This window comes from Pecten maximus, chromosome 14 (genome assembly GCF_902652985.1).
Source record: "Pecten maximus chromosome 14, xPecMax1.1, whole genome shotgun sequence".
NCBI classification, from domain to species: Eukaryota; Metazoa; Mollusca; class Bivalvia; order Pectinida; family Pectinidae; genus Pecten; species Pecten maximus.
Window position 1 is genome coordinate 696,774 of NC_047028.1, and position 24,007 is coordinate 720,780.

Below are 24,007 nucleotides of genomic sequence, written 5' to 3' on the forward strand. Positions count from 1 at the left end.
TGGACCGGCTGTTCGGGGACGCCATCCGAGGTTCGGCGAGATGCTCTGTTGGCTCAATCGTTGCTGACATGGGTCGACGCTCTGCTCCGTTCGTGAGAGGCCGTTGAGTTCCTGCTACCAGAGAGGTTGATACATTTTTGAAGTTTGTCATGCAATGACATTGGGGTTATCCTTAATCCGATCCAGCAGCAGGTGGTAATGCTAATAGCATATTCCATTATTAAAACGGGGAGGAGTGTTGTGAATGTACGTGACGAGCTGACTTCTCTAAGGGAAGGTGTTTACGCCATGTCACCTCGTCCCGAGGCTGATGCTCGGCCGTGCGTGACTACAATCGGCGTAGTCTACACTTTGTCATGCTCGTATTTGGACTATTGTACGCACCCGTGTGATCGTAGACTACACCTGCTATTGTAGGCACTATAGATATTGAGTATATAAACTTGTATATTCGGTCATCATTCACAACATTTGCTATACGTTATATGTTATACATAAATTCCTAATTTCCGGGTCGTATTGCTGGCTCTTGGCATCTACAGATCCTGGTTTGACCGACTTAACCATGGTTAAGATATCGACATGATAAAATGTTTAATGGCCCGCTGATATCCCGACAAATTTTACCTTAATCCGACTTGTTGAACAGGAGAAAAGGAAATATTTTGATCTGATTATTGCTATCATAACACTTGGATTGGGATTATCAATCCTGGCAGGTGTCAACTAAACCCTTCCATCTGAACTGGATTAATAGATTGAAATGTGCTTTGTTTCCACAACAAATATACATTTATTGTTTCATGTCCTAAACAACTGCCATGTCCAGCTACCAACCATACCCAAACAGAACGGTCTGAGAATCACGAAGAAGTTTAACTTAGAGGCCTATAGTGAAGTCACAGGTTTCATAAGCCCATAAATGATATAACACACATCCAACACACTCATTTGTGTTAATTTTATTGTCATTAACAAGTAATTTCCATCAGACTTGTTCATTCATTCGAAAGAAATGGGGTAGAGGCATGTTGAAGGGAAGGGGTGAAGTGAAGGGAAGGGGGGAGGGGTGGTTTAAAAATATAAAAAAAACATTGGTGAATCAGTTATTTTAGAAATTACATGAATTTATTCCCAGATTTTGCATGAGAACAAACAATATCACACCCTCTCTTCTTATTTATGGAAATCAGAAGGATTTTCTGGATCTTACTTTTCTTAAATCTGTTTATTAAATACACATATCAACTCTATAATTTAAATTAGTTATTGGCTGTTGATTTCAAACCCAGGTTGATAGTTACATGACAGTGATGTTGTTGTATTTTTCAACTGTACACAGCTTTACACAGGCTTCATTAAAAACACCGAAAGATCACAACACTCGGGTATATAACACAACGTCTGAGGTCTTCACCAGGCATTTTAGAGTTCCCTCCCTTCAATACTACTGATAAATGATTCAGAGGTTTTAGTTCTATAGTACAGTATAAAAAGTATATTGTAACACAGCGCTTGATTAATCAGATTTAATTCACTGTCACCTCTAGGATCAAACTCAGCTTCTCTGGCTTCTTATTCTAGTATATGCTCGACTAATCAAGATAAGGAGTAAATTATGGATACATGTAGTATTTACAATTTTAATACCAGCTGGGTTACAGTTAATATGAATCACAGAAATCAAAACATTAAAATCAATACATTAAATCAAACAATAATTATATCTAATAGCACCATAATGGTTCACTGTACCACATTTACTTCCAATGGATATTGCCCTAGTTTTATAGACTGTTGTTATACCTATAGTGTAACTATATAATATGTTGCTGATCAAAATAAGAAACGTCAACTTAACAGATTATGTCAAAAATATTCACCAAGGTACATTCGTGTGTACAATAATTAAGAGGTATTAAATAGTGTATACTACACTGTTTACCTGATTTACACGGTTTATACCTCACCAATTGTATTTTCTTACACTTGTAAGTCTACTATAAGCCTTATAATTTACAACATATATGTTTCATACTGTACATAATTTGTACATGAAAAAAACATTATTTGATAATAACCAATTACAACGAATTATGTAATTTAAAAAAATGTCACACATGATTGTCATTTACAACAATAATCAAACTGAATTGAAATCAATAATGCGTGATCAATTTGTAAAATATACCATTTCACTGGTACGGTGTATATTACATGTGTTAATGCAGTGACGAAAATGCAATTTTGGTTCTGAGCACATTGGATAAAAGTCATACAAACATTTGCAATATCAGGATTTTTTCATCTGGTGGCGACAAGGATTGATGTAGATTTGTCATAGGTAACACATCATTCTTATCGACATGGCTTACTGGTTCAGGATCTTGGCATGGTGTTTCAAATGATCTTCCATAAACGTGGCCATAAAGTAATAGCTGTGATCGTAGCCCTGAAATAGAAAGAAGAGAAATTACGCCCTAATTTATAAAGTAATCTCTGGTGTTTTTTAATGTCTGACTGAAAGACCATGTGTTAGCTATGTGATCATGTTAAGGGGAATTAACTCTTGGTCTCATCCCAGACACTATCAGATACTGTCTATTTTATATACTGTACATGCGCGTGTGTGTCTGTCTATATATACACAGTAAAACGTGTTACATTTCGTGTTATCTAATCTTACACTAGTACTGCTGTGAATGTACGTGACGAGCTGACTCTAAGCGAAGGTGTTTATGTCACCTCGTCCCGAAGTTGATGTTCGGCCGTGCGTGACCACAATCGGCGAAGTCTACAATTGGTCAAGCTCGTATTAGGACGTATTTTACGCACCCATACTTGTGTGATCGTAGACTATACTTGCCATTTATTAGTGATAGCTATTTATAGCTGCTAGTTTGTGTGATAGCCCAAGGCCAGAACACGGTTAGCTGTGTTCATAACAGTATTGTTTTGAAAGTGGGCTCGTACATTGTTTTCATATCGGATGAAAATGACTGCGGAAATAGTTCATATCGCTCCACGCACGGGTGATGAACTCGAGAACATCAGAGCCGAGATTGAAACCCTTATGGTATAAATTAAGAACCCAAAATCTTCCTCGGGCATCCCCTCCCTCGCTAATTCAGACAGTTCTCTGACCTCGACGCAGCAAATACCCGGTAGTTTGCAATATTAAGGACTGTGCGGCGGCAGATTCCCGACATGATAAAGGCTCCGAAGAAGCACGATGTTTTGAGAAAAGTTTCTGTTGTAAAGAGGCACCGGAGGGGATCACTGTCATAATGAAGCCCCCGAAGGCGAGCCCTGTTTTGAGAAGGGGACTTTTGTTGTATAGTGTTGTGTGAAGGTCCATTTAATAGATATCAACACCATGTTTTATGCCGCCCTAATGCATGAGGTGAACGGGATGTTGACGCGTTCAACACACGAAATCCCTGTATTCTCAATCTCCGGGCCAACTTAGCAATTGAGGGATGACAGATTATTAGAGCAGTCATTGAGAGGCATTGGAGGCAATTTTGTGCCAAACATTTTAGAATTATATGACCAAGCGACATTGCTGTTGCCAGTTTGGGATCGGGCAACGATGATTCATTCATATACTCCCAAGATGCTGCTGATGGGTTTGATGTAAATCCTATGTTGTTTGTTGGGTGGTCCTTGTCCCATTATCGCATGGCTGCAGGAATATGTATGGGCATGATGTTAACTGATAAAAGTGACGAACTGCCAGGAACAAGTTGTAAAGATGAACAGTTGGAAGGAATAACTTCTATACGATTTGATGTTGTGGGTATTAGGTCTCGCTACTGCAGTTGTGGCTTTGAGAGTTGTCTATTGATCCGTGTCGTGACATGGGCTCTCCGGGCAAATGACAAAGATTATATTTTGACTTTAGCAGTGTCCTGATTTTATCATTTCTGAACCTTTTGATACGGTTACCAACGACGTGGTTGGTACAGTAATAGGTCGACCGGCCAGATGACCAGAGAATCAATGGGTGTCCCATTGGGTTTGGCTTTTGAACCTGGCGCTGTCTTGCGTGTGATGTCCGTCTGTTAGTCTATTGTGAGTCAACTTTTGGGAGAACATTCGTTAAATGATGGAGGAAAATAGAAAGTTGTCTCGCAGTCGTTATTGATCATGACTGATGGCCAAAGAGCAAATGCATGCCCTCATAGTCCGAGTTTGGCTTTATCCAAAGGTCGGTTCTATGCGGCGCACTCTTGCGTAGATCGGAGAAGCTGGGGTTGCTTCTACTTCATAAACCTGCAGTATGCGGGCTGGCGTGCTTGGGGCTTCGCTAGTAGTCCCTATCCAGAGGGACCGTGTGTCATTGTCGGTTTCTTCTGGAATCGAATGTCGTTTGCGTAGTGTCTGTTTACTATAGTGAAGGGATCGCTGATGGTATATCGGACGGACGAAGAGCAGAGTTTCCTCTGCTGAATGAGGGTCGGTGTCCTGTAGGTAGTTCTCATATAGACTGAGACTGGTGTCAACTTCACAGCTGGCTATGTTGCAGTGTGCCCTTTTCCCTATCGGGTGCGCCGTCAGAGGGACGTCTATGGTGAATCGGGGAGAAACACTCCTGCTAGAGAATGTTGTCGGATGACCTTCATTCCTGAAGAGGACTTGTTATTGGCTGGATGGTTGCCCTGCCTGTTAACCGTGATGTGCGGATACATAGTTACCTGCCGGTTGAGGGCCGGCTGTTCGGGGACGCTATCCGAGGTTCGGCGAGATGCTCAGTTTGCTCAATCGTTGCTGACATAGGCCGACGCTTTGCTCAGTCCGTTGAGTTCCCGCTACGAGAGAGGTTTATACATATTTGGAGTTTGTCATGCAATTGGTCATCTTCGCTAGCCAAGGCTTCTGATTACGTTAAACTACACGAACCCTTGGCGGATATAGGCGTCAGTTCTGGCCCTCTAGCGGAGATTCAAAATTACCACTCTTTACGCATGAAATTTTCGACCAATCGAAACGAGCGTTACCGATTTACTTCATCTGAGATGTTTACAAACACACATGGAGGCTTGTGTCATTTTGAAAAGACATGTGATCAATGACTTAAATAGATTGATCAAACACTGCGAATGTTTCCCTAAAGATAGTTCGTCTCTGTATATAGGTAAAATGCCATGACATAGTCGACATTGTAGCTCTGTACTGGGTGCCGCAATTTTTGTTTACTGCGAAACCAAGCCTGAACCTAAAACGCGATTTGATTGGGTGCCCTGGGATTCCAGGGCGCGACGGTTTGAACACGACTATATCCGCCAAGGGTTCGTGTAGTGTAACGTAATCAGAAGCCTTGGCTAGCGAAGATGGCAATGGTATTGGGGTTGACTTTATTGTTCCGATTCAGCAGCAGATGGTGATGCTATTAGCACATTCCATTATTAAAACGGGGAGGAGTCTTGTGAATGTACGTGACGAGCTGATTTCTCTAAGCGAAGTTGTTTATGTCACCTCGTCCCGAAGTTGATGTTCGGCCGTGCGTGCGTGACCACAATCAGCGAAGTCTACAATTGGTCAAGCTCGTATTAGGACGTATTTTACGTACCCATACTTGTGTGATCGTAGCCTACAACTGTCATTGTCGGCAATATAGATATTGAATATATAACATTGCATATTCGGTCATCTTTCACAATAGTACTATCAACAGACCGCCCGGCAGCAGTGTTATCTACAAACCTCCTAACAGTAGGGCTATCTACAGACCTCTCACCAGTAGAGCTATCTACAAGTATGCTGACAGTAGGGCTATCTACAGACCTCCCGACAGTAGGGCTATCTACAGATCTTCTGACAGTAGGGCTATCTACAGACCTCCTGACAGTAGGGCTATCTACAGACCTCCTGACAGTAGGCCTATCTACAAGTATCCTGACAGTAGGGCTATCTACAGACCTCCTGACAGTAGGGCTATCTACAAACCTCCTGACAGTAGGGCTATCTACAGACCTCCTGACAGTAGGGCTATCTACAGACCTCCCGACAGTAGGGCTATCTACAGACCTCCTGACAGTAGGGCTATCTACAGACCTCCTGACAGTAGGGCTATCTACAGACCTCTTGACAGTAGGGCTATCTACAGACCTCCTGACAGTAGGGCTATCTACAGACCTCCTGTCAGTAGGACTATCTACAGATCTCCCTACAGTAGGACTATCTACAGACCTCCTGACAGTAGGGCTATCTACAGACCTCCCTACAGTAGGACTATCTACAGACCTCCCGACAGTAGGGCTATCTACAGACATCCCGACAGTAGGGCTATCTACAGACCTCCTGACAGTAGGGCTATCTACAGACCTCCCGACAGTAGGACTATCTACAAACCTTCTGACAGTAGGGCTATCTACTGACCTCCCGACAGTAGGACTATCTACAGACCTCCTGACAGTAGGGCTATCTACAGACCTCCTGACAGTAGGGCTATCTACAAACCTCCTGACAGTAGGGCTATCTACAGACCTCCTGACAGTAGGGCTATCTACAGACCTTCTGACAGTAGGGCTATCTACAGACCTCCTGACAGTAGGGCTATCTACAGACCTCCTGACAGTAGGGCTATCTACAGACCTCCTGACAGAAGGGCTATCTACAGACCTTCTGACAGTAGGGCTATCTACCGACCTCCTGACAGTAGGGCTATCTACAGACCTCCTGACAGTAGGGCTATCTACAAGTATCCTGACAGTAGGGCTATCTACAGACCTCCTGACAGTAGGGCTATCTACAAACCTCCTGACAGTAGGGCTATCTACAGACCTCCAGACAGTAGGGCTATACAGACCTCATGACAGTAGGGCAATTTACAGACCTCCTGACAGTAGGACTATCTACAAACCTCCCGACAATAGGGCTATCTACAAGTATCCCCGACAGTAGGGCTATCTACAAGTATCCCGACAGTAGGGCTATCTACAGACATCCCGACAGTAGGGCTATCTACAGACCTCCTGACAGTAGGGCTATCTACAGACCTCCTGTCAGTAGGACTATCTACAGACATCCCGACAGTAGGGCTATCTACAGACATCCAAACAGTATGGCTATCTACAGACCTCCTGACAGTAGGGCTATCTACAGGCCTCCCGACAGTAGGGCTATCTACAGACCTCCTGTCAGTAGGGCTATCTACAGACATCCTGACAGTAGGGCTATCTACAGGCCTCCCGACAGTAGTTCTATCTACAAACATCCAAACAGTAGGGCTATCTACAGACCTCTCACCAGTAGAGCTATCTAGAAGTATCCTGACAGTAGGGCTATCTACAGACATCCTGACAGTAGGGCTATCTACACACCTCCTGACAGTAGAGCTATCTACTGACCTCCCGACAGTAGGGCTATCTACAGACCTCCTGACAGTAGGGCTATCTACAGACATCCCGACAGTAGGGCTATCTACAGACATCCTGACAGTAGGCCTATCTACAGACCTGACAGTAGGGCTATCTACAGACATCCTGACAGTAGGGCTATCTACAGACATCCTGACAGTAGGGCTATCTACAAACCTGACAGTAGGGCTATCTACAGACCTGACAGTAGGGCTATCTACAGACATCCCGACAGTAGGGCTATCTACAGACCCGACAGTAGTTCTATCTACAAACATCCAAACAGTAGGGCTATCTACAGACCTCTCACCAGTAGAGCTATCTACAAGTATCCTGACAGTAGGGCTATCTACAGACATCCTGACAGTAGGGCTATCTACACACCTCCTGACAGTAGAGCTATCTACTGACCTCCCGACAGTAGGGCTATCTACAGACCTCCTGACAGTAGGGCTATCTACAGACATCCCGACAGTAGGGCTATCTACAGACATCCTTACAGTAGGGCTATCTACAGACCTGACAGTAGGGCTATCTACAGACATCCTGACAGTAGGGCTATCTACAAACCTGACAGTAGGGCTATCTACAGACCTGACAGTAGGGCTATCTACAGACATCCCGACAGTAGGGCTATCTACAGACATCCTGACAGTAGGGCTATCTACTGACATCCTGACAGTCGGGCTATGTACAGACCTCCTGACAGTAGGGCTATCTACAGACCTCCTGACAGTAGGGCTATCTACAGACATCCCGACAGTAGTGTTATCTACAAACATCCCAATAATAGTGCTTTTTACTTGTAAGCATCCCGACAGTAGGGCTATCTACTGACCTCCTGACAGTAGGGCTATCTACAGACCTCTTGAAAGTAGGGCTATCTACAGACCTCCCGACAGTAGGGCTATCTACAGACCTCTCACCAGTAGAGCTATCTACAAGTATCCTGACAGTAGGGCTATCTACAGACCTCCTGACAGTAGGGCCATCTACAGACCACCTGACAGTAGGGTTATCTATAGACCTCCCGACAGTAGGGCTAGCTACAGACCTCATGGCAGTAGGGCTATATACAGACCTCCTGACAGTAGGGCTTTCTACAAGTATCCTGACAGTAGGGCTATCTACAGACATCCCGACAGTAGGGCTATCTACAGACCTCCTGACAGTAGGGCTATCTACAGACCTCCTGACAGTAGGGCTATATACAGACCTCCTGACAGTAGTACTATCTACAAACCTCCTGACAGTAGGGCTATATACAGACATCCCGAGAGTAGGGCTATCTACCGACATCCTGACAGTAGGGCTATCTACAAGTATCCCCGACAGTAGGGCTATCTACAAGTATCCCGACAGTAGGGCTATCTACAGACCTCCTGACAGTAGGGCTATCTACAGACCTCCTGTCAGTAGGACTATCTACAGACATCCCGACAGTAGGGCTATCTACAGACATCCAAACAGTATGGCTATCTACAGACCTCCTGACAGTAGGGCTATCTACAGGCCTCCCGACAGTAGGGCTATCTACAGACCTCCTGTCAGTAGGGCTATCTACAGACATCCTGACAGTAGGGCTATCTACAGGCCTCCCGACAGTAGTTCTATCTACAAACATCCAAACAGTAGGGCTATCTACAGACCTCTCACCAGTAGAGCTATCTACAAGTATCCTGACAGTAGGGCTATCTACAGACATCCTGACAGTAGGGCTATCTACACACCTCCTGACAGTAGAGCTATCTACAGACCTCCCGACAGTAGGGCTATCTACAGACCTCCTGACAGTAGGGCTATCTACAGACATCCCGACAGTAGGGCTATCTACAGACATCCTGACAGTAGGCCTATCTACAGACCTGACAGTAGGGCTATCTACAGACATCCTGACAGTAGGGCTATCTACAGACATCCTGACAGTAGGGCTATCTACAAACCTGACAGTAGGGCTATCTACAGACCTGACAGTAGGGCTATCTACAGACATCCCGACAGTAGGGCTATCTACAGACCTGACAGTAGGGCTATCTACAGACCTCCTGACAGTAGGGCTATCTACTGACATCCTGACAGTCGGGCTATCTACAGACCTCCTGACAGTAGGGCTATCTACAGACCTCCTGACAGTAGGGCTATCTACAGACATCCCGACAGTAGTGTTATCTACAAACATCCCAATAATAGTGCTTTTTACTTGTAAGCATCCCGACAGTAGGGCTATCTACTGACCTCCTGACAGTAGGGCTATCTACAGACCTCTTGAAAGTAGGGCTATCTACAGACCTCCCGACAGTAGGGCTATCTACAGACCTCCTGACAGTAGGGCTATCTACAGAGCTCCCGACAGTAGGGCTATCTACAGACCTCCTGTCAGTAGGACTATCTACAGACATCCCGACAGTAGGGCTATCTACAGACATCCAAACAGTAGGGCTATCTACAGACCTCCTGACAGTAGGGCTATCTACAGGCCTCCCGACAGTAGGGCTATCTACAGACCTCCTGTCAGTAGGGCTATCTACAGACATCCTGACAGTAGGGCTATCTACAGGCCTCCCGACAGTAGTTCTATCTACAAACATCCAAACAGTAGGGCTATCTACAGACCTCTCACCAGTAGAGCTATCTACAAGTATCCTGACAGTAGGGCTATCTACAGACATCCTGACAGTAGGGCTATCTACAGACATCCTGACAGTAGGGCTATCTACACACCTCCTGACAGTAGAGCTATCTACTGACCTCCCGACAGTAGGGCTATCTACAGACCTCCTGACAGTAGGGCTATCTACAGACATCCCGACAGTAGGGCTATCTACAGACATCCTTACAGTAGGGCTATCTACAGACCTGACAGTAGGGCTATCTACAGACATCCTGACAGTAGGGCTATCTACAAACCTGACAGTAGGGCTATCTACAGACCTGACAGTAGGGCTATCTACAGACATCCCGACAGTAGGGCTATCTACAGACCTGACAGTAGGGCTATCTACAGACATCCTGACAGTAGGGCTATCTACTGACATCCTGACAGTCGGGCTATCTACAGACATCCCGACAGTAGTGTTATCTACAAACATCCCAATAATAGTGCTTTTTACTTGTAAGCATCCCGACAGTAGGGCTATCTACTGACCTCCTGACAGTAGGGCTATCTACAGACCTCTTGAAAGTAGGGCTATCTACAGACCTCCCGACAGTAGGGCTATCTACAGACCTCTCACCAGTAGAGCTATCTACAAGTATCCTGACAGTAGGGCTATCTACAGACCTCCTGACAGTAGGGCCATCTACAGACCACCTGACAGTAGGGTTATCTATAGACCTCCCGACAGTAGGGCTAGCTACAGACCTCATGGCAGTAGGGCTATATACAGACCTCCTGACAGTAGGGCTTTCTACAAGTATCCTGACAGTAGGGCTATCTACAGACATCCCGACAGTAGGGCTATCTACAGACCTCCTGACAGTAGGGCTATCTACAGACCTCCTGACAGTAGGGCTATCTACAGACCTCCTGACAGTAGGGCTATCTACAGACCTCCTGACAGTAGTACTATCTACAAACCTCCTGACAGTAGGGCTATATACAGACATCCCGAGAGTAGGGCTATCTACCAACATCCTGACAGTAGGGCTATCTACAAGTATCCCCGACAGTAGGGCTATCTACAAGTATCCCGACAGTAGGGCTATCTACAGACCTCCTGACAGTAGGGCTATCTACAGATCTCCTGTCAGTAGGACTATCTACAGACATCCCGACAGTAGGGCTATCTACAGACATCCAAACAGTATGGCTATCTACAGACCTCCTGACAGTAGGGCTATCTACAGGCCTCCCGACAGTAGGGCTATCTACAGACCTCCTGTCAGTAGGGCTATCTACAGACATCCTGACAGTAGGGCTATCTACAGACCTCCTGACAGTAGGGCTATCTACAGACCTCCTGACAGTAGGGCTATCTACAGACCTCCCGACAGTAGGGCTATCTACAGACCTCCTGACAGTAGGGCTATCTACAGACCTCCCGACAGTAGGGCTATCTACAGACCTCCTGTCAGTAGGACTATCTACAGACATCCCGACAGTAGGGCTATCTACAGACATCCAAACAGTAGGGCTATCTACAGACCTCCTGACAGTAGGGCTATCTACAGGCCTCCCGACAGTAGGGCTATCTACAGACCTCCTGTCAGTAGGGCTATCTACAGACATCCTGACAGTAGGGCTATCTACAGGCCTCCCGACAGTAGTTCTATCTACAAACATCCAAACAGTAGGGCTATCTACAGACCTCTCACCAGTAGAGCTATCTACAAGTATCCTGACAGTAGGGCTATCTACAGACATCCTGACAGTAGGGCTATCTACACACCTCCTGACAGTAGAGCTATCTACTGACCTCCCGACAGTAGGGCTATCTACAGACCTCCTGACAGTAGGGCTATCTACAGACATCCCGACAGTAGGGCTATCTACAGACATCCTTACAGTAGGGCTATCTACAGACCTGACAGTAGGGCTATCTACAGACATCCTGACAGTAGGGCTATCTACAAACCTGACAGTAGGGCTATCTACAGACCTGACAGTAGGGCTATCTACAGACATCCCGACAGTAGGGCTATCTACAGACCTGACAGTAGGGCTATCTACAGACATCCTGACAGTAGGGCTATCTACTGACATCCTGACAGTCGGGCTATCTACAGACATCCCGACAGTAGTGTTATCTACAAACATCCCAATAATAGTGCTTTTTACTTGTAAGCATCCCGACAGTAGGGCTATCTACTGACCTCCTGACAGTAGGGCTATCTACAGACCTCTTGAAAGTAGGGCTATCTACAGACCTCCCGACAGTAGGGCTATCTACAGACCTCTCACCAGTAGAGCTATCTACAAGTATCCTGACAGTAGGGCTATCTACAGACCTCCTGACAGTAGGGCCATCTACAGACCACCTGACAGTAGGGTTATCTATAGACCTCCCGACAGTAGGGCTAGCTACAGACCTCATGGCAGTAGGGCTATATACAGACCTCCTGACAGTAGGGCTTTCTACAAGTATCCTGACAGTAGGGCTATCTACAGACATCCCGACAGTAGGGCTATCTACAGACCTCCTGACAGTAGGGCTATCTACAGACCTCCTGACAGTAGGGCTATCTACAGACCTCCTGACAGTAGGGCTATATATAGACCTCCTGACAGTAGTACTATCTACAAACCTCCTGACAGTAGGGCTATATACAGACATCCCGAGAGTAGGGCTATCTACCGACATCCTGACAGTAGGGCTATCTACAAGTATCCCCGACAGTAGGGCTATCTACAAGTATCCCGACAGTAGGGCTATCTACAGACCTCCTGACAGTAGGGCTATCTACAGATCTCCTGTCAGTAGGACTATCTACAGACATCCCGACAGTAGGGCTATCTACAGACATCCAAACAGTATGGCTATCTACAGACCTCCTGACAGTAGGGCTATCTACAGGCCTCCCGACAGTAGGGCTATCTACAGACCTCCTGTCAGTAGGGCTATCTACAGACATCCTGACAGTAGGGCTATCTACAGGCCTCCCGACAGTAGTTCTATCTACAAACATCCAAACAGTAGGGCTATCTACAGACCTCTCACCAGTAGAGCTATCTACAAGTATCCTGACAGTAGGGCTATCTACAGACATCCTGACAGTAGGGCTATCTACACACCTCCTGACAGTAGAGCTATCTACTGACCTCCCGACAGTAGGGCTATCTACAGACCTCCTGACAGTAGGGCTATCTACAGACATCCCGACAGTAGGGCTATCTACAGACATCCTGACAGTAGGCCTATCTACAGACCTGACAGTAGGGCTATCTACAGACATCCTGACAGTAGGGCTATCTACAGACATCCTGACAGTAGGGCTATCTACAAACCTGACAGTAGGGCTATCTACAGACCTGACAGTAGGGCTATCTACAGACATCCCGACAGTAGGGCTATCTACAGACCTGACAGTAGGGCTATCTACAGACATCCTGACAGTAGGGCTATCTACTGACATCCTGACAGTCGGGCTATCTACAGACCTCCTGACAGTAGGGCTATCTACAGACCTCCTGACAGTAGGGCTATCTACAGACATCCCGACAGTAGTGTTATCTACAAACATCCCAATAATAGTGCTTTTTACTTGTAAGCATCCCGACAGTAGGGCTATCTACTGACCTCCTGACAGTAGGGCTATCTACAGACCTCTTGAAAGTAGGGCTATCTACAGACCTCCCGACAGTAGGGCTATCTACAGACCTCCTGACAGTAGGGCTATCTACAGAGCTCCCGACAGTAGGGCTATCTACAGACCTCCTGTCAGTAGGACTATCTACAGACATCCCGACAGTAGGGCTATCTACAGACATCCAAACAGTAGGGCTATCTACAGACCTCCTGACAGTAGGGCTATCTACAGGCCTCCCGACAGTAGGGCTATCTACAGACCTCCTGTCAGCAGGGCTATCTACAGACATCCTGACAGTAGGGCTATCTACAGGCCTCCCGACAGTAGTTCTATCTACAAACATCCAAACAGTAGGGCTATCTACAGACCTCTCACCAGTAGAGCTATCTACAAGTATCCTGACAGTAGGGCTATCTACAGACATCCTGACAGTAGGGCTATCTACACACCTCCTGACAGTAGAGCTATCTACTGACCTCCCGACAGTAGGGCTATCTACAGACATCCCGACAGTAGGGCTATCTACAGACATCCTGACAGTAGGGCTATCTACAGACCTGACAGTAGGGCTATCTACAGACATCATGAAAGTAGGGCTATCTACAAACCTGACAGTAGGGCTATCTACAGACCTGACAGTAGGGCTATCTACAGACATCCCGACAGTAGGGCTATCTACAGACCTGACAGTAGGGCTATCTACAGACATCCTGACAGTAGGGCTATCTACTGACATCCTGACAGTCGGGCTATCTACAGACCTCCTGACAGTAGGGCTATCTACAGACCTCCTGACAGTAGGGCTATCTACAGACATCCCGACAGTAGTGTTATCTACAAACATCCCAATAATAGTGCTTTTTACTTGTAAGCATCCCGACAGTAGGGCTATCTACTGACCTCCTGACAGTAGGGCTATCTACAGACCTCTTGAAAGTAGGGCTATCTACAGACCTCCCGACAGTAGGGCTATCTACAGACCTCTCACCAGTAGAGCTATCTACAAGTATCCTGACAGTAGGGCTATCTACAGACCTCCTGACAGTAGGGCCATCTACAGACCACCTGACAGTAGGGTTATCTATAGACCTCCCGACAGTAGGGCTAGCTACAGACCTCATGGCAGTAGGGCTATATACAGACCTCCTGACAGTAGGGCTTTCTACAAGTATCCTGACAGTAGGGCTATCTACAGACATCCCGACAGTAGGGCTATCTACAGACCTCCTGACAGTAGGGCTATCTACAGACCTCCTGACAGTAGGGCTATCTACAGACCTCCTGACAGTAGGGCTATCTACAGACCTCCTGACAGTAGTACTATCTACAAACCTCCTGACAGTAGGGCTATATACAGACATCCCGAGAGTAGGGCTATCTACCGACATCCTGACAGTAGGGCTATCTACAAGTATCCCCGACAGTAGGGCTATCTACAAGTATCCCGACAGTAGGGCTATCTACAGACCTCCTGACAGTAGGGCTATCTACAGGCCTCCCGACAGTAGGGCTATCTACAGACCTCCTGTCAGTAGGGCTATCTACAGACATCCTGACAGTAGGGCTATCTACAGGCCTCCCGACAGTAGTTCTATCTACAAACATCCAAACAGTAGGGCTATCTACAGACCTCTCACCAGTAGAGCTATCTACAAGTATCCTGACAGTAGGGCTATCTACAGACATCCTGACAGTAGGGCTATCTACACACCTCCTGACAGTAGAGCTATCTACTGACCTCCCGACAGTAGGGCTATCTACAGACCTCCTGACAGTAGGGCTATCTACAGACATCCCGACAGTAGGGCTATCTACAGACATCCTTACAGTAGGGCTATCTACAGACCTGACAGTAGGGCTATCTACAGACATCCTGACAGTAGGGCTATCTACAAACCTGACAGTAGGGCTATCTACAGACCTGACAGTAGGGCTATCTACAGACATCCCGACAGTAGGGCTATCTACAGACCTGACAGTAGGGCTATCTACAGACATCCTGACAGTAGGGCTATCTACTGACATCCTGACAGTCGGGCTATCTACAGACATCCCGACAGTAGTGTTATCTACAAACATCCCAATAATAGTGCTTTTTACTTGTAAGCATCCCGACAGTAGGGCTATCTACTGACCTCCTGACAGTAGGGCTATCTACAGACCTCTTGAAAGTAGGGCTATCTACAGACCTCCCGACAGTAGGGCTATCTACAGACCTCTCACCAGTAGAGCTATCTACAAGTATCCTGACAGTAGGGCTATCTACAGACCTCCTGACAGTAGGGCCATCTACAGACCACCTGACAGTAGGGTTATCTATAGACCTCCCGACAGTAGGGCTAGCTACAGACCTCATGGCAGTAGGGCTATATACAGACCTCCTGACAGTAGGGCTTTCTACAAGTATCCTGACAGTAGGGCTATCTACAGACATCCCGACAGTAGGGCTATCTACAGACCTCCTGACAGTAGGGCTATCTACAGACCTCCTGACAGTAGGGCTATCTACAGACCTCCTGACAGTAGGGCTATATACAGACCTCCTGACAGTAGTACTATCTACAAACCTCCTGACAGTAGGGCTATATACAGACATCCCGAGAGTAGGGCTATCTACCGACATCCTGACAGTAGGGCTATCTACAAGTATCCCCGACAGTAGGGCTATCTACAAGTATCCCGACAGTAGGGCTATCTACAGACCTCCTGACAGTAGGGCTATCTACAGATCTCCTGTCAGTAGGACTATCTACAGACATCCCGACAGTAGGGCTATCTACAGACATCCAAACAGTATGGCTATCTACAGACCTCCTGACAGTAGGGCTATCTACAGGCCTCCCGACAGTAGGGCTATCTACAGACCTCCTGACAGTAGGGCTATCTACAGACATCCTGACAGTAGGGCTATCTACAGGCCTCCCGACAGTAGTTCTATCTACAAACATCCAAACAGTAGGGCTATCTACAGACCTCTCACCAGTAGAGCTATCTACAAGTATCCTGACAGTAGGGCTATCTACAGACATCCTGACAGTAGGGCTATCTACAGACCTCCTGACAGTAGGGCTATCTACAGACCTCCCGACAGTAGGGCTATCTACAGACCTCCTGACAGTAGGGCTATCTACAGACATCCCGACAGTAGGGCTATCTACAGACATCCTGACAGTAGGGCTATCTACAGACCTGACAGTAGGGCTATCTACAGACATCCTGACAGTAGGCTATCTACAGACCTCCTGACAGTAGGGGCTATCTACAAACCTGACAGTAGGGCTATCTACAGACCTGACAGTAAGGGCTATCTACAGACATCCCGACAGTAGGGCTATCTACAGGACCTGACAGTAGGGCTATCTACAGACATCCTGACAGTAGGGCTTTACAGACCCCGAAGTAGGGCTATCTACAGACCCCTAAAGGGGGCTATCTACGACCCCCTGACAGTGGGGCTTAAACGCCTCCTAAACATAGTACTATCTACAAAACCCCTGACAGTAGGGCTAAAAGAATCCCGGAGTGGGGCTATCTACCGCACCCTGACAGTAGGGCTACTAAAAGTACCCCCGACGTAGGGTATCTAAAAAGTATCCCAAGTAGGGTATTACAGACCCCTGACAGTAGGGGCTTCTACGATCTCCTGTCAGTGGGACTATCAAAGAAATCCCGGGCGTGGGGCTTCTACGACACCCAAACATTTGGGGCTACTACAGACCTCCTGACGTAGGGCTATTACGGCCCCCGACGTGGGCACTACAGACCTCCGTAGTAGGCTATCTCAGACATCCTGACAGTAGGGCTATTACGGCCTCCACAGATTTTATCTACAAAAATCCAACAGGGGGCTATTACAAAACCCCCGACAGTAGGGCTATCTACAAACATCCAAACAGTAGGGCTATCTACAGACCTCTCACCAGTAGAGCTATCTACAAGTATCCTGACAATAGGGCTATCTACAGACCTCCCGACAGTAGGGCTATCTACAGACCTCCTGACAGTAGGGCTATCTACAGAGCTCCCGACAGTAGGGCTATCTACAGACCTCCTGTCAGTAGGACTATCTACAGACATCCCGACAGTAGGGCTATCTACAGACATCCAAACAGTAGGGCTATCTACAGACCTCCTGACAGTAGGGCTATCTACAGGCCTCCCGACAGTAGGGCTATCTACAGACCTCCTGTCAGTAGGGCTATCTACAGACATCCTGACAGTAGGGCTATCTACAGGCCTCCCGACAGTAGTTCTATCTACAAACATCCAAACAGTAGGGCTATCTACAGACCTCTCACCAGTAGAGCTATCTACAAGTATCCTGACAGTAGGGCTATCTACAGACATCCTGACAGTAGGGCTATCTACACACCTCCTGACAGTAGAGCTATCTACTGACCTCCCGACAGTAGGGCTATCTACAGACCTCCTGACAGTAGGGCTATCTACAGACATCCCGACAGTAGGGCTATCTACAGACATCCTTACAGTAGGGCTATCTACAGACCTGACAGTAGGGCTATCTACAGACATCCTGACAGTAGGGCTATCTACAAACCTGACAGTAGGGCTATCTACAGACCTGACAGTAGGGCTTTCTACAGACCTCCCGACAGTAGGGCTATCTACAGACCTCCTGACAGTAGGGCTATCTACAGACCTCTTGACAGTAGGGCTATCTACAAGTATCCTGACAGTAGGGCTATCTACAGACCTCCCGACAGTAGGGCTATCTACAAGTATCCCGACAGTAGGGCTATCTACAGACCTCTTGACAGTAGGGCTATCTACAGACCTCCTGACAGTAGGGCTATCTACAGACCTCTTGACAGTAGGGCTATCTACAGACCTCTCGACAGTAGGGCTGTCTACAGACCTCTTGACAGTAGGGCTATCTACAGACATCCTGACAGTAGGGCTATCAACAGACATCCCGACAGTAGGGCTATCTACAGACCTCCTGACAGTAACGCTATCTACAGACCTCCTGACAGTAGGGCTATCTACAGACATCCTGACAGTAACGCTATCTACAGACCTCCTGACAGTAGGGCTATCTACAGACCTGCCGACAGTAGGGCTATCTACAGACCTCCCGATAGTAGGGCTATCTACAGACATCCTGACAGTAGGGCTATCTACAGACCTCCTGACAGTAGGGCTATCTACAAACCTCCTGACAGTAGGGCTATCTACAAACCTCCCGACAGTAGGGTTATCTAGAGACCTCCTGACAGTAGGGCTATCTACAAACCTCCCGACAGTAGTACTATCTACAAACCTCCTGACAGTAGGGCTATCTACAGACATCATGACAGTAGGGCTATCTACAAACCTCTTGCATCCTGAGAACAACAGGCATCTTTGCCTCAGCACATGCAGCAACAAAGTTGTCGGGGAGCAGCTGGCCCGCTGGCAGGAAGTTGTCAGCCTTTCCCTACAATATCAATACATTGAACAACAAGTGTCAATTTCTGTTCTGACAACATGATAAAGAAACATGATAATTTTTAATAATTCAGAATACCCTTGTGATATGAATTTAGTTATTTTCACAGGGGGTTAATTTCCTGATTTCAATATGTAAACAATACCTCTGGGGTAATTTTCGCGATGGATCAATCCATTTGTAGTTCAAGATTATGCAAATTGATATCCAAGTGATAATACATGTGGGAGAAATTTTGACAATCAAAAGGACTCCATGAAATTAACGTAAACCTCTCTCGTAAATTTTCACATTTACAAAATTAAAATTTGGTAATTTAATTACAATTTCTATATTCATGTTTATGTGGAACTTTTGAAAATTTTAAAGGAACCTGTAACATCTAAACATACAAACCTGATCGATATGGATTTCAAGTGGAGGACCGTTGTATTGTTTTACCAATTCTGTAGCATCATAAGCCTGTCACAGAAATTTATAATATCAACTATTTTTATATCCTACAGTACTACAATAATTTCTAACATAATGTTAATAATGATTATTTCAGTTTTAATATACCATTTATCACTTCATAATTTACATGGAGACTTAAGGCAGTTCACAAATCATTAATCTACAAGTACAATGTTGATATTTTAAAGTATAATAATTATCAGCAGATTGGAACAGAGCAGTTGCAGGTTTCACTGATACATCAACACTTTGAACACTCACTATTCTATGGACATGTGACTTAAAAATTATCATTTTCCACGTAAAACTCCCAGATAACAGAGTTATCTACCTTCCAATCATCCTTGTTTTCGCCAAGGTAGCCGGAGAACGCCTTCTGACCCCAGGGACAGTTCATCGGGTTACAGATCGGAGCAAATGCACTCACAGACTTGTATTTGCCAGGATTCTTCAGTGCGCAGATCAATGCTCCGTGTCCTCCCATACTGTTAAGGTAAGAATTTCGGGTTTATTTTTAATATCATAATGTTTTCAACATTTCTGTGGATGTATTCCTAAAGTACAAAAGAAAATACCTTCAAAATACCTGTACAAAATTAACATACATATTTGTACTGATATTAATTTACATACAGTTCTTTATCTTGGTGCAATGTGAACAAGTATACATGACTATACATGTGTAACATGCAGCTGGTAGTTACAAAATTGTGTAGTATTTCCTTTGAATGCAATATTACATTGTGGATACATACAGTATGTGTTAGTGAAATGTCAAAGTTTGACCACCAATAAATAATACATGTGATTATAAATGTTTACAGTCACTCAGTATAGACTATGGTGCTCACCCACCCCCACACAGCTAGACTATATGAGGCCCCACATAGCATAGATTGTGACACTGTCAAGAATTACAGACTATGATGTCCCCACATAACATGATCGGCTGTAAAACCACCAACAATGAATGAAACTCTCAGGAATCAAGACAGTATGTCGAGGGCTCAGTGTTTATAGCAGAGAGGTCAGTGTATAGTCACAATGTGATTTGTAGTGTTTATAACAGAAAGTTGGGCTGACATTGTTTTTCCCCCCTCGAATGAAAATTGAATGCGGGAAAAAGTTTATACGCCAGCCCCGGGTGGGTGAAATCGAGAAAATCCGAGCCCCGAATGTTGGAAAAACCCCTTTTGGGTTAAAATTTAAAAAAAAAAAATTTCCTCGGGCATCCCCTTTTCGCAATTCCGACAGTTCTCGACCCGACGCAAACAAATACCCTTTGTTTGCAAAATTTGGACTGTGCGGGGCCGATTCCCGAAATGAAAAAGGCTCAAGAAACCCCGATGTTTTGAAAAAAGTTTTTGTTGAAACAGGCCCCCGGAGGGGTCCTGTCATAAAGAAACCCCCCAAAGGGAGCCCCCCCTTTTTAGAAGGGGGGAAATTTGTTGTTATGTTTTGTGAAGGTCAAATTTTTTAGATATCAACACCCTGTTTATGCCCCCCTAATGCAAAGGGTGAAAGGGGGTTTTACGCGTTTAAAACACCGAAACCCTGTATTTCAATCTTTCCCGGGCCCCCTTAGCAATTTAGGGGGTTACAGATTATTTTGGGGCAGTATTTTGGGGGCATTTGGGGGCAATTTTGTGCCAAAACATTTTTGAATATTTTTAAAAACCCAAACGCATTTTCTGTTTTCCAGTTTGGCGATCGGGAAAAAGATTTTTTTTATTTATGTACTCCCAAGTGCTGCTTTATGGGGTTGAGTAAATCTTGTTTTTTTGGGGGTTTGGGCCCTTTTTCCATTGCCGGGTGGCTAGGGGAAAATGTTTTTGGGGATGATTTAAATGAAAAAAAGGCGAAACTGCCCGGAAAAGTTATAAAGATGAAAAAGGGTTTGGAAAGGGAAAAAAACTTCTAACGATTTTTGTTTTTGGATTGGTCTCGCAAGGGGGTTGTGGCTTTGAGAGTTGTCTTGATCCGTGTGTGAATGGGTCTCCCGGCAAAAGACAAGAAATTTTATTTTGACTTTTACAGTGTCCTGATTTTTTCATTTCTGAACCTTTTTTTCGGTTAAAAAACGACGTTTGTTGGTACAGTAAAAAGGCGACCGGCCCGAGCCAGAGAAAAAAAATGGGTGTCCCCTTGGGTTTGGCTTTTGAAACCCGGGGCTTTTTCTTTCGGTGAAAAGTCGTTGTTTGTCTATGTTTGGTTTAACTTTTGGGGGGGAACATTCCCCTTTTAAATGATGGAGGAAAAAAGAAAATTGGTCGCAGTCCCTTATTTATCATGATGATGGGCCCAAAGAGCAAGGGATGCCCTTAGTTTCCCAGTTTTTTTTATCCAAAGGCGGTTTCTATGCGGCGCACCCCTTTCGTTGATGGAGAAGCGGGGTTTCTCCCACTTCTAAACCCGGTATGCGGGTGGGGGCTGGGGTTCGTAGTGTCCCTATCCAGAGGGGGGCCGTGTGTCATTGTCGGTTTCCCTTTTGGAATTTGAATGTCGTTTGCGTAGGTTGTTTACCAAAGTGAAGGGATCGCTGATGGTTTTTCGGACGGACGAAAAGCAGAGTTTTCCCCTTTCTGAAAGGGGGTGGTGTCCGGGAGGTGTTTTATAGACTGAGACTGGTGGCAACTCACAGGTGGCTAGTTGCAGTGGTTTCCTTTTTCCCCATCCCGGGGGCGCCGTAGAGGGAGTCTAGGGGGTTTAATCGGGGAGAAAACATCCTGTAGAGAATGTTGCCCGGGGGACCTTCACCTTTAAAAGGATTGTTATTGGTGGATGGTTCCCCTGGGCCCGTTAACCCTTGGGTTGGGGACATGTTTTCCCGGGCCCGGGGAGGGCCCGGGTGTGGGGGCGTATCCGAGGTTCGGCGAGCCTTTTCCCGTTTGCCCCCAACGTTTTTGACATAAAGGGGGCGTTTGGGTTAAATCCGTTGATTTCCCCCCTAAGAGGGGAGGTTTATACCTATTTGGATTTTTCAGCAATGGTCTCTTTGCAGCCCCGGGTTTGATTAGTTCCTACTGAAACCCTTGGCCCGGGTATAGGGTCAGTTTGGCCCTTAGCGGAGATTCAAAATTACCACTCTTTTAAACATGAAATTTTTGGAAACCCCTCAAAAGAGCGTTACCGATTTACTCATTGAGATGTTTCAAACAAAAAATGGAGGGGTTTGGTCATTTTGAAAAGACAGGTTTATTTAAAGACTAAAAAAGATTTATCAAACAATGCGAATGTTTTCCCCAAAAATAGTTTGTCTCGTTATAGGTAAAAAGGCCCCTGACCCTAGTCGACCCGTAGCTCTGTACTGGGGTGCCGCCCAATTTTTTTTACTGCGGAAAAAAAGTGAAACCCAAAAAGCGATTTGATTTTTTTGGGGGCCGGGATTCCAGGGCGCGACGGTTTGAAAAACGACTATATCCGTCAAGGGTTCGTGTGTGTGCCCAATCAGAAACCCTTTGGGGCCCGAAGATGGCAATGGTATTTGGGGTTTTACTTTATTGGGCCCATTCCGCAGCAGATGGGGGATGCTACTGACATTCCATTATTAAAAAGGGGAGGAGTGTTTTTGAAGTCCCTGACGAGTGATTTCTCTAAACGAAGTTGGTTTTTGGGCACCCCCGCCCGAAAAGGGGGGATGTTGGCCGTGGGGTGACCACAATCACGGAAATCTACCCAATTTGGTTTAAAGCTCGTATTAGGAGTATTTTTCGTCCCCCTACTTTGTGATCGTATAGCCTACAACTGTCATTGTCGGCCCCTTAGAATTGAATATTAAAATTGGGCCTTTTTCGGTTCTTTCCCCAATTTGTACTATCAACAGACCGCCGACGCGTGTTATTTCAAACCTTCCTAAAGTAGGGTACTACAGACCTCTCACCCGTAGAGTATCTACAAGTATGTGACCGTAGGGCTATAAAACAGACCCCCGACAAATAGGGATCTACAGGGCCTCCCGAGAGTTAGGGTATCTACAAACCTCCGACAGTAGGGGTACTACAAACCTCATGAGGTGGGGCTATCTTAAGGCCCCCGGGCGTAAGGGTAATTAAAAGACCTCTGAAAGTGGGCTTTAAAGACTCCTGACAGTAGGGTATCTACAAACCCCTGACAGTAGGGCCCTTTTAAGAACCCTTTTGACAGTAATGCTATTACAGACCCCAAAAGTAGGGCATCTACAAAACCCCCTACGAAAGGTATACAGGGCCTGGGCCGTAGTACTATCCCCGACCCCCCGACCGTGGCTATATACAGGGCCTCCCGGGCAGTAGGGCCCATTCCCACAAAACCATGGCAGTGGGCTATCTAAGACCTCCGGGCAGTAGGGTATCTTTCAAAAACCCCCGAGAGTGGGTATTAAAAACCCCTTTTACAGTGGGGTATTACAGACCTCCGACAGTAGGGCTTTTTACAGAATCCCGACAGTAGGGTTATCTACCGGGCCTCCTGACAGTAGGGCTATCTACAGACCCCCTGACGTTTGGGCTACTAAAAA

General features: G+C 46.0%; 1 protein-coding gene across 2 annotated transcripts in view; it reads right to left on the reverse strand.

Moving 5' to 3' along the window:
• Positions 1-940: 940 nt before the first annotated feature.
• The window catches only part of LOC117342261 (S-formylglutathione hydrolase-like), a 61,126-nt gene continuing 38,059 nt past the window's right edge, over positions 941-24,007 (reverse strand). For both annotated transcript variants that reach the window (XM_033904349.1, XM_033904350.1), the window contains exons 7-10: positions 19,844-19,997; positions 19,453-19,518; positions 18,943-19,044; positions 941-2,452 (exon numbers count right to left, since the gene is read on the reverse strand). In XM_033904349.1, the coding sequence (XP_033760240.1) occupies positions 2,372-2,452; positions 18,943-19,044; positions 19,453-19,518; positions 19,844-19,997 (403 nt within the window). In that variant the 3' untranslated portion in view covers positions 941-2,371. The remainder of the gene's footprint in view (positions 2,453-18,942; positions 19,045-19,452; positions 19,519-19,843; positions 19,998-24,007) is intronic.